This window comes from Cannabis sativa, chromosome 1 (genome assembly GCF_029168945.1).
Source record: "Cannabis sativa cultivar Pink pepper isolate KNU-18-1 chromosome 1, ASM2916894v1, whole genome shotgun sequence".
NCBI lineage: Eukaryota > Viridiplantae > Streptophyta > Magnoliopsida > Rosales > Cannabaceae > Cannabis > Cannabis sativa.
Window position 1 is genome coordinate 42,704,127 of NC_083601.1, and position 13,279 is coordinate 42,717,405.

Consider the following 13,279-nt stretch of genomic DNA (forward strand, 5'->3'; position numbering starts at 1 on the left):
TTTAAGCTAATTGTAAAATCTCTAATAATTTCACTTTTCTCGCCATTAACTTTTAAAATTTAATATTTTACAATATAAAATATTCTTATTACAATATTTTACAATTATTGTGAATCATCATAACAAAATTGATTTGGAGACCACTCTAGTGTTACTGTGTACCATCAATACTTGAGGTAGAAGATGAATTTTCAATCTTAACGAAAATAAAGAAAGATTTTAAAGAATTGGATATTGGTGTTTTTATATTAAAAAAAAAATCATATTTTTAAGTATCTGATAATGTGAGTGCTCTAAGATGGTCGACATGTACAGTAACATTGTGGTACTTCACCTCTAGTTAATAAGCTACAGCTTGTAATATTAACGACTTCTGAAAAATTAGGTAAAGCTAGGATAATTGGCAAGCAATTCAGGAGTAAAAATTGGAGAGCAAAATCAATAGCAAAGGCTTTTTCAATGGGGTTTTCAATATTTTTTTTTTTATTTTCTTTTTTTATTCTGAATTAATATGTGTGAATTTGTTACGATAAACATGAATAGCTAAATAATTTATTAGGGGTTATATGGATATTGTTTGACATTGATTTATAGTTTTAATATAATTTAATTTTCTCTCAGTTTCTATGTATTATACTTCATTCGTACTTAATTACTTTTAATGGCATAATCACCAATTAAATATTTATGATTTTGATGTAAAATCTGAGAAGTGAGTATCAATTATGCTATAGTGAAATGGAAACAAATTTCAGTATAAGACAAGAGTACATATATGGTTTGGATAGCTTATAGGGTTTCTGTGTTTAATCTCTTTAAATGTTTAATTTATTAAGAGAGTAGAAAATTTGCATGTAATTGAAATTTATATATCTGAGAAGACTATAAATTACTTGAGTAAACATATTATTGCATAGAATTTGGTAATAAGAGTTGAATCATATGAGACCATAATAGATAGATACAATTGAAATCATATCTCTAATTTCACATTTATTGTTAAACCTCTTATTTGTTTGTTTTATTTATTTTTGCTTAGTTAATTTAGTTTTAAAATTTATCTATTCGATTGCCAAATAGAAACAAGATTTCAATTAATTGGTACTTAACTACAATTCTCGTGGGAACGATCTCACTTACCTGAGTATTAAATGTTAAAACGATACATATACCTGCGTGTTAAAATACCACAACAGGTACCATGGGTGTTAAAGTACGATAGTGGTACGATGGGGTATGATAGGGTGCGATAGGATATTATTATCGTAGCTTACCGTACCACCGTACCTTTATCAACCATCGTACCCTATCAAAACTTCATCCCTAACTTCTATATTGCACTACTATCGCACCCACTATCGTACCTTGTATCACCTTTGTCAAGCCATAACCTACATATCATGCCATAAATTTTAAACAACTATCGAACCACTATTGTACCTATCAACTATCGTACCTTATCGAACCTTCATCTCTAACTTCCAGATTACAATACTATTGCACCCATCATCGTACCATATACAAAAAAAATCACAAAGAACCCAAAAAACACACATTTCACAAAAATTTGATTTTCCACCAAAAAATAAGAAAATAACACAAAAAAATCATAGATCGAACATCTAAACAACAATAGCAAAAAGGGTGTTGGTGGTTTCTTTGGTTTATGGGTCTTGATCTCGGTGGCTATTTCTTTGGTGGATGACGATGGTGCTACGAGAATGGGAGGGTACGTAAGTTTGGGCAGAGACAAGATTGAGGGAAAGAGAGAAGATAGAGAAATATGGATATGAGTTTTGGGTTAGTTTTGAAATGGGAAGGGTATTTTTAGAACAAAATCTAAAAATTACATTATCTATGGTGTTAAACTTGGGTTTAAAGTTCAAAATTAGCCGTTTAGAATATAGTGTTCAAAATAATTTGATTATAAAGAATATTATGAAAAAGAATATGATTGTATAAAAATGTGTAATTTATGTTTAGTTTTGTTGGGTGATATATAATCACATTCCCGTTAATTGAATTACACTGTTTAGTTGAGTACAATAATCTTATATATTATTTAAAAGATTAAAATAAAAATATTTTTTTATTATATTTAGTTAATGTTAATTATACATAAAAATAAAATAATTATTAATTAGTAAATATTAAATTTTATTGTATTTTTTATTAATTAAAATAATTCTTTCTATATATTTTATCACTATGCTTATTTTTATTTGCTATGTCATTTATGTACACTATTCGTATAAAATTTATGTATAATGCATGCATATGTGTTATTGCTAATAACATAATAATAACTCTATTTAAAAAACCAATCTAAAAAAATATTAATATATATGTGGAATTAAATTATTCATTTCCATTATATTCATTTGAATAGCATTTTTAAATTAATAAATAAATTTGAATATCATTAATATTATAATTTATTATAAATAAAATATTACGATATACATTTAGTGAGATCGTTTTTTTTTAACCGAGTTACTTTTATGTTATTAGCAATAATGCATTATACATAAATTTTATACAGATAATAAACAAAATTATATTTTACATAAACATTTCTTAACTAGTATTAACCAAGGTTGTTCAAAAAAATTAACAAACCGCCAAAACCAAACTGAATAAAACTTGAATAACTTTACGAAAAATTCAAACCGCCCAATGAATATATTGGGCAGGTTGAATATTATTCTAACCTGCCCAAATAACTCGAATAAACCGATTTACATATTTTTTTACTAAAATTATTTATAACATAATATATAAATTGCGTTTAATAGTTAAACTATTTTACATTTAAAGTTTGTATGTTATAGTGTTTATTTTGAAATTTAAAATTTACATATGAGTATATTTTTTTTATTCTATTTTTTGAAAAATATTATTTAATACTTTAATGTTTATTTAATTCATATTTATTTTTTAACATTAATTTAAATTATAACTATTTTAATACATTTATTTCTTTTCAAATTAATTATTTGAACACAAAAAATCAACAACAATGAAAACAAATAAAAAATAAAGATCGGATTAAACGGGTTAACCCGACCAAATCGACAAAAATCATTAGGCAAGTTACATTTTTTTATTTTTTCATTGAACGAGTTACAGTTAGATATTTGCAACCCGACATTTATATTGGATTAGTAAAAATACACTATAATCTGACCAAACCGACCGATGTACACCCCTATATTAACCCATTCCAAATAGTCTTATTAATATATGTATGAAAAATTAATTCTCCCTTTTAGTATAATTATAAATGCCAAAGGGCACAAGTAGTTTTAGTTTAGGTTAAATACCATTTTGGATTTTGTATTTTGCAAAAGTTACTAATTGGACCCTCTATTTTGTTAAATGACAAAATGGATCTTATATTTTCAAAAATAGTAAAAATAGGACCTTGAGCACAATTTTAAAAAATTTTATTTTTTAATATATAACCAACTTTAAGATAAATTATAACATGAATAGATACAGAAAATATAACCAATTTTGTCTTAACATTTCTAGATCAAATTATTATTAAATTTTATTTTGACAAAAAATCAATTTGGGGTCCTATTTGTACAATTTTAGAAACTTTAGGGTCTATTTTGTCATTTAACAAAACAGAGGATCCAATTGGTAACTTTTACAAAACACATGGTCCAAAATAGTATCTACCCTTTAATTTAACATCTTCAGTTAAGACTAAACATTTTGACCGGGTTTGACCCGAACCGACCAACCCGCTCGGACCTGACCCGCTCAACATGCAAATTTTCAAAACTGATTTTGTTCGGCCGGGTCAGGTTCAACCCGGTATCCCATCGGGCGGGTTCACGGGTTGGTTTTTTATGGCCATCGGGTTTTGGGTTGAATCCGAACTCGCCCGCCAACCCGATTTATTTATTTATTTATATTAAAAATAAATAAAGAAATAAATTTTAAAAAATAAATGGATAACATGTTATTTATTATAGAGTTAATATATTAAAAATCAACAAAGAAGCCATAAGCCTCAAATATTGTTTTCTAATTTAGTATTACTATATGCCACCGGTTTAGGCCTCCACTACTTAAGGCTCTCATTTTAAAATAAAAATAAAAATAGTTAGTAATAAAATAAACAAAATAATACCCACATTATTAAATGTATGTTAATTTAGTAAGAATTTGATTTCACGAGTCGGGTCCGGATATAATTTTTTAAATCTGAAACCCGCAAACTTAAAATCTGGTCAACCCGCTCGATATTCAGCCTATGACTTCCGTGTGATATTATTAAATAAATAAATTTTGTTGAGAACATATTATTAAATAAATAAGTTAATATAAATAATTTTCTATGAAATATTGAAGAGATAAATTGCTAATACTCTATTGATGTGTGAGGAAATGTTTAACATTTTTCTATTTCTTGCAACAAAAAAAGAAATACAGAAAAAGAAACTCTTGGTATATGTGGGCAATTTTTGTTCTTAATCTTGAGCATCAAAACCTCAATCTGTTCTTTGTGCTAAAGGGTTTTAGTTTCATTTTCTTCATTTGAATATGTATTTGACCCTTTCTCATCTCCATTTCCTGATCCAAACATTCATGTAGGTGCCGTAGAAAGAAACGCTTTAGAATTTAGATTCCCAAGATTTCAGAAAAACCCCATTATGGTTGTGTCATTCAAATTGTCGAAGACAGGTACCAGGTTCCGCCCCAACTCTTCTCTTCAATCCGAGACCAACGTTGGTGTCGAAGATGTGCCCGAGAATTCTAGAGATAGCTCACGAATTCTACACAGGGACGACCCAATTGCTCGGAAAATCGAGGTAAAGTTTTGAGAATACTGATTTTCGGTACTTACTTGATTTGGGTCTACGAAATCACCTGAAAAAATTGTGGGACGTGATTGAAGTTTGCAAATGGTGGACGTGTAGTCATATTGATTTGCTCATTGGCTGTTATTAGGAAAAAGTGAATTCTACAGATTTTTGGTATTTGGGGCTCTAGAAAAAGTGACACTTGGAAATTTTAATGCTTGACAATTGATTTCGAGGCTGTTTGAGGGATTTTTTCCTTTTGATGTTTTGCCATAGTTTTTTATGATTTTTTTTTCCATGTGGTTGAGTGAGTCCAACAAATATCGTGGTATTTTCCTTCATTTGATTATTTTTAGTGGCACTATCATCAAAAAATAATTAGTCTGCCTGGAAGTCGAAGAGCATGGTAAAATTTAGGGTAATGTATTCCTTTTTGTTTCATTTGATTGTTGAATTAACATTTATTATAAAGCTACAATTATAGTATCTTAGTTTCTTGTTTGTGAAAACGAAACCCTTTTCTACCATGGGCAAATGGGATTATAAGCTATTCATTCATTTTAAGTCCTAGCACCCGCACTCAATCTTCCCCCCACCACTTTCTGTACTATCTCCTGTATGTTTTCTCAAATAGACAGAGAGAGAAATCTGAAGTTTTCGCTGCTTGAAAATGAGCCTACTTGTTAGAGAAATCTATATTATTATTTCTGCTGCAATTAATTGTATTCTACTCTCAAAAAAGAAAGCTTTCTTTTCCCTTGTATATTGCAAAGTGAAAGATCTGTTATTTATAGTTTGCTCGCTACTGTGGCACGAATAGAATGAAGGGTCTGTTTTCATTGTACAATTCTATTATATCCCTTCTGTATTTCATTGCTTTCTTATGAAAAGATTATTTAGATCAACTTATGTTGCAGGGTGCTGCTGTTGAGGGAGGTGAGAAAGTTGCACGGGTGTCTGGGTCATCCGTGTCTTCTGAAGAGCAACTTGGAGTTAAAGGTTAGTCATAGTTGGTAATAGACTGAACAGATTGCTAACCATTGTCTCCAGTATTGATGTTTAAGACTCAAGTCTCTCTAACCTTTATTAAAGATACTTTTGTTGGTTATTTTGGTATAATGTAGACTTGAATGTTTTGAATCACTTTTTGTTGTTGCTGTTTTGACAGATAGAGAAGTGTCCTTTACTTTGAACCTCTTTTTAGATGGATATTCTATTGGGAAACCCTCGGAGGTTTGTTGAACAGAAATTTTACTGCAAAAAATTATTTGAATGTTGGTTCTAAGATTTAGGAAATCTGTGTTACCGTCTTGTATGGTGCTTTTAACTTTCTTGATGAATTTTCAGAATGAGTCTACGAGTCAATTAGCTCTCCAAGATGCGCAGAAGCTGTTACATCCATATGATAGGACATCCGAAACTCTCTTCTCAGTAAGTACCCAGTTATTTGTTCCTATGAGAAGTTTCATCTCCATTTTCTTTTGTTCTTTTAATAAGAGAGTGAAGGATATAACTTTATATTTTGAGAATTACAAGAAAGAAAAGAATAGTTGATCTTTAATAAACATAAAATACAACACAGATTATAAAATTGCAGAATGCTTTCCAGCTAAAAGGGCCAAAGAGAACGCAGTTATTGAATTCTTTAGTAGTGATCAACTCCCAAAGGGTCATAAATTTTATTCTTTCTGAAAAAGGACACTATGTGAAAAGTATTATTGGTTGACTGCTCAATAGCCACTCCATCCTGAAATAAGAGAGTGAAGGATAATTTTATATTTGGATACAAAGAAATAAGAAGGATCCTCAATAGAAAGAAAATACAACATAGTTAGAAAGTTGTATAATGCTTTTCCATCTCAAAATACCAAATATAAGGTGGTCATTGAATTATCTAGGAGTAGATTCCCCAAAGTGGTTAGATAATTCACCATTTCTGAAACAGGTAGTATACAAGTTGAATTCTTCATAAATCATTGTATTTCTTTTCAACCACATCCATTCTGAATTATTGCCATGTCTGCACACTTGGAAGAAACCAAAATAAATTGACAGTTGATGTAACACAGAAATATAATTTTAAGGTAGTCACTGTATCATTTGGAGCCTCTCTGTAGCACTGAAGTTTATTTTTCGAGGACTGCAATATTGGATTCTTTAATTTTTTTTATTCAAATAAAATACATATTGCCTCTTTTTGCTCCGTTTTATTATTCCCAAAAAAAGTCTGTTATAAGCCTTTCTATTAAAAAATAATTTCTTTCCCATTGCTTTGTGATTTTTTTTTTTGGAGGCAATTGAATCTGGTCAGTTGCCGGGAGATATTCTGGACGATATACCTTGCAAGTATGTTGATGGAACACTCGTTTGTGAGGTGAGTTTGCTCTGTCATTTATGTCAATTGTGTCAAAATTAAAAAGATGGTTAACTTTTTATTATTCATAAACCATTTTATTATAAACAATAATCATTTTTAAATGATAAAATGATTAATAATATGTGCACACATAAATTACACGGAAACTTGACATAACACTTATATGACAAGTCACCTTTAACAAGTGACACGCATCTTCAAAGAATACAGTTGGTCGAAACTATTTGTCATATAAGTGTGTGTAATTTATATCATACAAACCATACCTTTTTAGCATACTTATACTGCATCACTCCCTCCAATATTTTGTGCTTCTCTTGTTTCATCACTATTTATGCTCATACATTGGAAACAATAATGACGGGTCTCAGGTCTATGAATCTTCTAGTATTGTAGAAAGTGAAGTTAAAAGATTGTGACAGTATTTCACTTTTAATTCATATTTAGTTAATGCTGTTAAAAAATGGTAATACTTTTGCAGGTACGAGATTACCGTAAATGTGCTCCGGAACCAGCAGGATCTGGTTCTGTGCTAACTGATGGATGCCCTGTCGTGAGTAAAGTATGCCTTAAAATGTCATTAGAGAATGTTGTGAAGGATATTCCATTGATCTCAGATAATTCTTGGACTTATGGTGATCTGATGGTATGCATGCATTTTCTCTTATCAAGCTATTTACGTATAAAGCCTATCAATTATTGGCATAGTGATGCTTTTAATTGCAGGAGGTGGAGTCTCGTATATTAAAAGCTCTGCAACCTCAACTTCATTTAGATCCCACTCCAAAGTTGGATAGGCTTTGTAAGAATCCAGTTCCAACAAAGGTAATTAATTTTAAGGCTGTTTTTTAGTTTTCTACCAAGAAAACTCACGGGCATTTAAATTTTAGTTTTGCTGGATTTATTGCAGCTTAATTTGGCTATCTGTAGTTTGCGAAGAAAGAGATTAAGACAGATGCCAGAAGTTACTGTCACATCTAACAGCAAAACACATGGAAAGAAAATATGCATTGATAGAGTTCCAGAGAGTTCTAACTGCAGACTGGGAGATTCAGGCAGTTTAGTTACCGAGAATGTTCATGAAAATCTGAGTAGCAACATGTTGGCCATTAGAGGCAATAACTTTGTGTCTGATGCTTCTGTAACAACGCCACATTTGGTATCTAATCAAATGGGCTATCAAATGGGGGTTGGTACCCAAAGAAGTACCCAGGATCATGGATCAGGATTTGTTGTAAATTCATCTGGGGCATCTCCTGTTGGGCAGGATGTAATGATTACATATGGTGATAATGTGAACTCTAGCACCTCTCTTCACAGAAAGAGGGAGAATCAGGATGGACAGTTGTCTCCCTTAGCCAATATTAATAAAAGAGGAAGGCCTATGCCTGTAGGTCTTGAGGGATTGCAACAACAACAACAGCAAGCTGGGCCACACATGGACAACTGGAAGAATGCATTGTTGCAGCAGCAAGCTACAGGCAGAGGAATGCAGTATGCAAATACTGGCAATCAGAAGTTTTCCCAGCAGGTGTTTGAAGGGGTTTTAAATCAGGATGTGGCGGCACCATTTTCTGCAGGACAGCAGGGCATGAGATTCACTGCTAAGGAAGAGCAGTTTGAGACAGCTAAGCTGGATGGATCAGAGCTCAATGGAGGTAGAAATGATACACAGATGGTGGAAAACGAAATGAGCCATCTTGATCCACAGCAATCAAGGAACCAAGCAAGATTACTGCAGAATAGTTTCATGAGATCAAATTTTCCTCAAACATCATGGAATAATCTTGGTCAGCACACTGAGAAAGATGGCAGAAAGGAGGAACAGTTCCAGAAAAGAAAATCAGCTCAAAGCCCCCGGTTATCTGCAGGAACTTTGGCGCAATCTCCATTATCGTCAAAATCAGGTGAGCTTTCTAGTGGTTCTGGACCCCAGTTTGCAACAGCTCCAACAACTACTACTGCATCCCAGAAGGAGAAGTCAGCAATATCCACGATGCATGCAGTTGGCGGAACACAATCTTTAACTTCCAGTGCAAATGATTCCCTGCAAAGGCAACACCAAGCCCAACTTGCTGCTAAACGGAGATCAAATTCCCTTCCCAAGACCCCTGCAATGAGCGGGGTTGCTTCCCCTGCCAGTGTTAGTAATATGAGTATGCCACTAAATGCTAGTAGTCCTTCAACCCAGCATTATGTTGACAAAGAAATGCTTGAGAGATTCTCTAATATTGATATGGTGACCAAGAGGTACGGTGTTTGGTCTGCCCTTGCATTAGATTTATGCGTGTATTTAATGGCAAGATTTTGTCAACTACTTGATTATTTAGTACCATTACCAGTTGTATTGCACTAGTGATTAAAGAAAAATTATAATCTGTGTCAAGAAGTTAATTATTAGTGTCCTTTCAAGGAAAAAGACTTGTCTGTGTAACTAGCTTGTTCTTTTGCTGCTTGTCTACCTACCAAAGACCAGAAAATGTTGAATAGCAAGAAATTTTTGGACAGGAGTCGAGTAATTTTTCGTAAAGTGGACAAAGAATCTCTGTTTATATTTGGTTTATTTTAATTCTTTGAATATGACAATTTCTATTGTTCATTTTTTGTTCTCCATTTGTTTTTTTTTTTTTAAAAAAAATGAATAAGATATTCTTGATCTGTGGTCATGCTTTAATTCCAAGTAAATATGAGAATATTGTTAGAAAAAAAGGTCCAGTTCACAGCTTATATTGTCGATAGGTAGGTGATATTAGTTTCATTATTATGCTATAAGAAAGCAATGTGTGTAATATGTAATATAGTAATAGCTGTGCATTTTGGTACTCGTTATTAACATTTGATGGGTTACTGTTTCAGACATAAACTCAATTACAAAGAGAATAAGGTTGATGACTACTCTAGAAGAAAGCCTAATGGATTTCCAACTCAAAAGCTTATGGTTTGTCTCTCCAATCCTTCAAACAATGAGGATTTCAAAGACGATACTGAAAAATCTTTATCGAAGTCACTTGTAGGGGGCAACATGAATATTTGTAAGACTAGAGTTATAGCCTTTGGGCCTTCTGAGCGTATGGTTCAGCAAGGTTTGTTCTATTTCCTCTAGTCATTTTAGCCTCTACTAGTATTTGTATTTTCTTAAGTTGATGAGTTCCTTCATGTTATTGGTTGATCTTTTTTCCCTTGCCGGAAATTTCCCTCTGCTTCTGCAGGAACATCTTATGGTCTTAGGTCCATATCTAGGATGATCATGTCAGAGAAGCCAAATGATGGAACTGTTGCAATGTTCTATGGAGATTTAGATTTAGAGGAGAGTGATTTCAATAATGTTGAGCACGGTCTTCCCACTCTGCCAAATACTGTAAGTCTCGCTGTACAAATTGTTTTAGTGAAGAGGTATATCATTTTGTTGAATTACTGAAGTTGACTTTTCTCCAGTTATTTGGGGCAATTAATAGAAAGAACAAAAAATCCTGTTACAAAAAATAATTTGGGTTGATTAATTTTGCTCTAACCTCCAGGATTTTCAAACTTGGTCTGATATTTGTAGAGTCAATTTTCTTTTAGACTCTTCAGATTTTGAAATTACTTTTGGGGCTACTTCTGGGATTTCTGCATGTCTATCCCATGCCATTGGTCACACCACCTGTATTCTCTAGTATAATTATCTTATGAGGAGGGAGGACATTGGGCCATAACAGTGCCTATTCTCACCATGATAGTCATATACTTCTCTTGTGGAAAGTCAAAAATAGCTTACAGGAAATTGTCTGTATATATAGTGCCAATTACCAATGTACCATATGAGTTTATTTACTTCATTTAAAATGTTGTAGTTTCTTTTTTCTTTCCATCTCTGATAAGATCTGCTTTCCGTTGACGTTTGTATTTGTTTAATGTTTGGTGCAGCATTATGCAGATTTGCTGGCAAAACAGTTCTGTAAGCTGGTATGTATATCAATAATGGTTTCAAAGTCATTTTCTGTCGCCATCCTCATTGAAATTTAAGTCATGCTATCTGTTTATGCAGATGGAACGTGAAGGATATAAATGGGAGCAACGTGTGCAACCTAAAGCTCACATGACTGTTGCCCCGGGCAATCCATCAAATACTACTGGGATGCCTCCTAATTCTGCAGGTGAGATGCAACAATATGCAGAAGCAGTTCCTGGCCAGCTATCCAATGAGGCTGTGAAGCAAAGCAATAATCTTCATACATCCCAGAATCTTCTAGCAAACTCAAGGATGCTTCCCCCTGGAACCACTCAGGCCTTACAGATGTCTCAAGGGCTTCTACCTGGGAATTCAATTCCCCCAAGGCCACAACTGTTAGACTCTCAGCCATCACTTCCCCAGCAACAGCAGCAACAGCCAAACCAATTGATTCAACAACAGCAGCAACAGTTCCAGAGATCTATGATGCTTCAAACAAATCCTCTTTCAAACTTGAATGCTATTGGGCAGAATTCGAGTATGCAGTTGGGAAATCACATTGGGAACAAGTCTTCTGCTCTCAATCTTCAGTTGTTACAACAGCAGCAACAGCAACAGCAGCAGCAGCAGCAGACATCTCAAATGCAGAGAAAAATGATGATGGGTCTTGGAAATGTGGGCAATAATATTTCAGGTCTTAGCAACGCCATGGGAATGGGAACTGTAAGGGCAACTGCAATTTCAGCACCCATGACATCTTTATCTGCAATAGGACACGTGGGGCAGAACCCAATGAATTTAAGCCAGTCTTCCAATATGGGTAGTACAATAAACCATATTCGATCTGGACCATTACCACAAGCTGCTTTAATGGCATCAAAATATAGGATGGCCCAAAACAGACAAACAATCCTAGGTCCTCAGTCAGGCATAACTGGGATGGCAGGGGCCAGACAGATGCTTCCAGGATCTGCTAGTCTTTCAATGATTGGTCAGACTTTGAGCCGAGCTAACTTGAACCCAAATCCAATGCAACGAACACAAATGGGGTCTATGCCTATGGGTCCTCCAAAGTTGATGGCAGCAGGGATGAATATATACATGAACCAGCAGCAGCAACACCAACAGTTGCAACTACAGCAACAATTACAGCAGCAACAACAATTGCAGCAGCAGCAGCAACAACAACAATTACAGCAGCAACAACAATTACAGCAACAACAGCAATTACATCAGTTACAGCAGCATCAAGAAACAAACTCATCACTTCAGGCTGTTGTGTCTCCACCCCAGGTGGGATCACCCTCAACCATGGGATTTTCACAAATGAACCAACAAACCCAGCAGCAGCAGCAGCAGCAGGCCAGCCCCCAGCAAATGAGCCAACGAACTCCAATGAGTCCACAGCTAAGCACAGGTGCTATTCATGCCATGAGTGCTGGGAACCCAGAGGGCTGTCCAGCCAGTCCACAATTGAGCTCCCAAACCCTCGGTTCAGGTGGTAGCATTGCAAATTCTCCCATGGATCTTCCAGGTGTGAACAAAAGTAACTCTGTTAGCAATGCACAGTAAACATTTCAGGCTGTGGTCTTGTTTGTTATCTTACCATTCCTCACAGAGAAGGTTCAATTGCCATTGGAGAGAGTAAGAGAAAATAATGCATTTTGAAATTTATAGGTTGGGTGAATTTCTTAAATAATGCTACAGCTATTATGCCAAGAAATAGCTGATGTGGGGCAAGAGATTCATAATTAACAACTCATATTAATAAGTTGTTTTGATGAATATTTTTGAAGTGTCACATGATATTTGTCAGCCTGTTAAGAAGTAACAAGAATTTAGATTCATCGTGGCTTGTACAGATACTACAGAAGAATAGTTTTATGTAAATTGCTACGAATGGCTCGTCTTTAGCTAGTTTTTATGGAATTGAGATTTTGGATGGCAGGGGAGGGGAATTGTGAAGCTAGTGTTGGAATTGCTATTTTGTAGTTGATTTTATTGTAAGTCCCTTGTAAATTCTAATCAATTAGGAAGAATACCCTCCCTGTATACTTTAATTATTTATTGTATGATACATTGATCGTAGTTGGTGAGGTTTTCTTATTTTAAAGTAATACTATTGAAGTGACTCTTGGATATATATTTCAATGC

General features: G+C 33.7%; 1 protein-coding gene across 1 annotated transcript; it reads left to right on the plus strand.

Moving 5' to 3' along the window:
- The first annotated feature begins 4,358 nt into the window (after nt 1-4,358).
- Nucleotides 4,359-13,268, plus strand: LOC115707127 (protein PHYTOCHROME-DEPENDENT LATE-FLOWERING). The gene is made up of 12 exons (XM_030634985.2): nt 4,359-4,826; nt 5,735-5,816; nt 5,986-6,050; nt 6,165-6,248; nt 7,111-7,191; nt 7,676-7,840; nt 7,921-8,019; nt 8,105-9,444; nt 10,051-10,277; nt 10,404-10,552; nt 11,101-11,139; nt 11,222-13,268. Exons 1-12 carry the CDS (start codon nt 4,668-4,670, stop codon nt 12,695-12,697), a joined length of 3,966 nt encoding a protein of 1,321 aa, XP_030490845.2. The 5' UTR covers nt 4,359-4,667; the 3' UTR covers nt 12,698-13,268.
- Nucleotides 13,269-13,279: the final 11 nt, after the last annotated feature.

What these genes read in the sequence shown, in the direction of transcription:
- LOC115707127 (XM_030634985.2), top strand. Translation starts at nt 4,668, where the DNA reads ATGGTTGTGTCATTCAAATTGTCGAAGACAGGTACCAGGTTCCGCCCC. An exon ending in CATCCGAAACTCTCTTCTCA is followed by an intron (nt 6,249 to 7,110) that starts GTAAGTACCCAG and finishes TTTTTTTTGGAG; the next exon opens with GCAATTGAATCTGGTCAGTT. An exon ending in CAAAACAGTTCTGTAAGCTG is followed by an intron (nt 11,140 to 11,221) that starts GTATGTATATCA and finishes CTGTTTATGCAG; the next exon opens with ATGGAACGTGAAGGATATAA.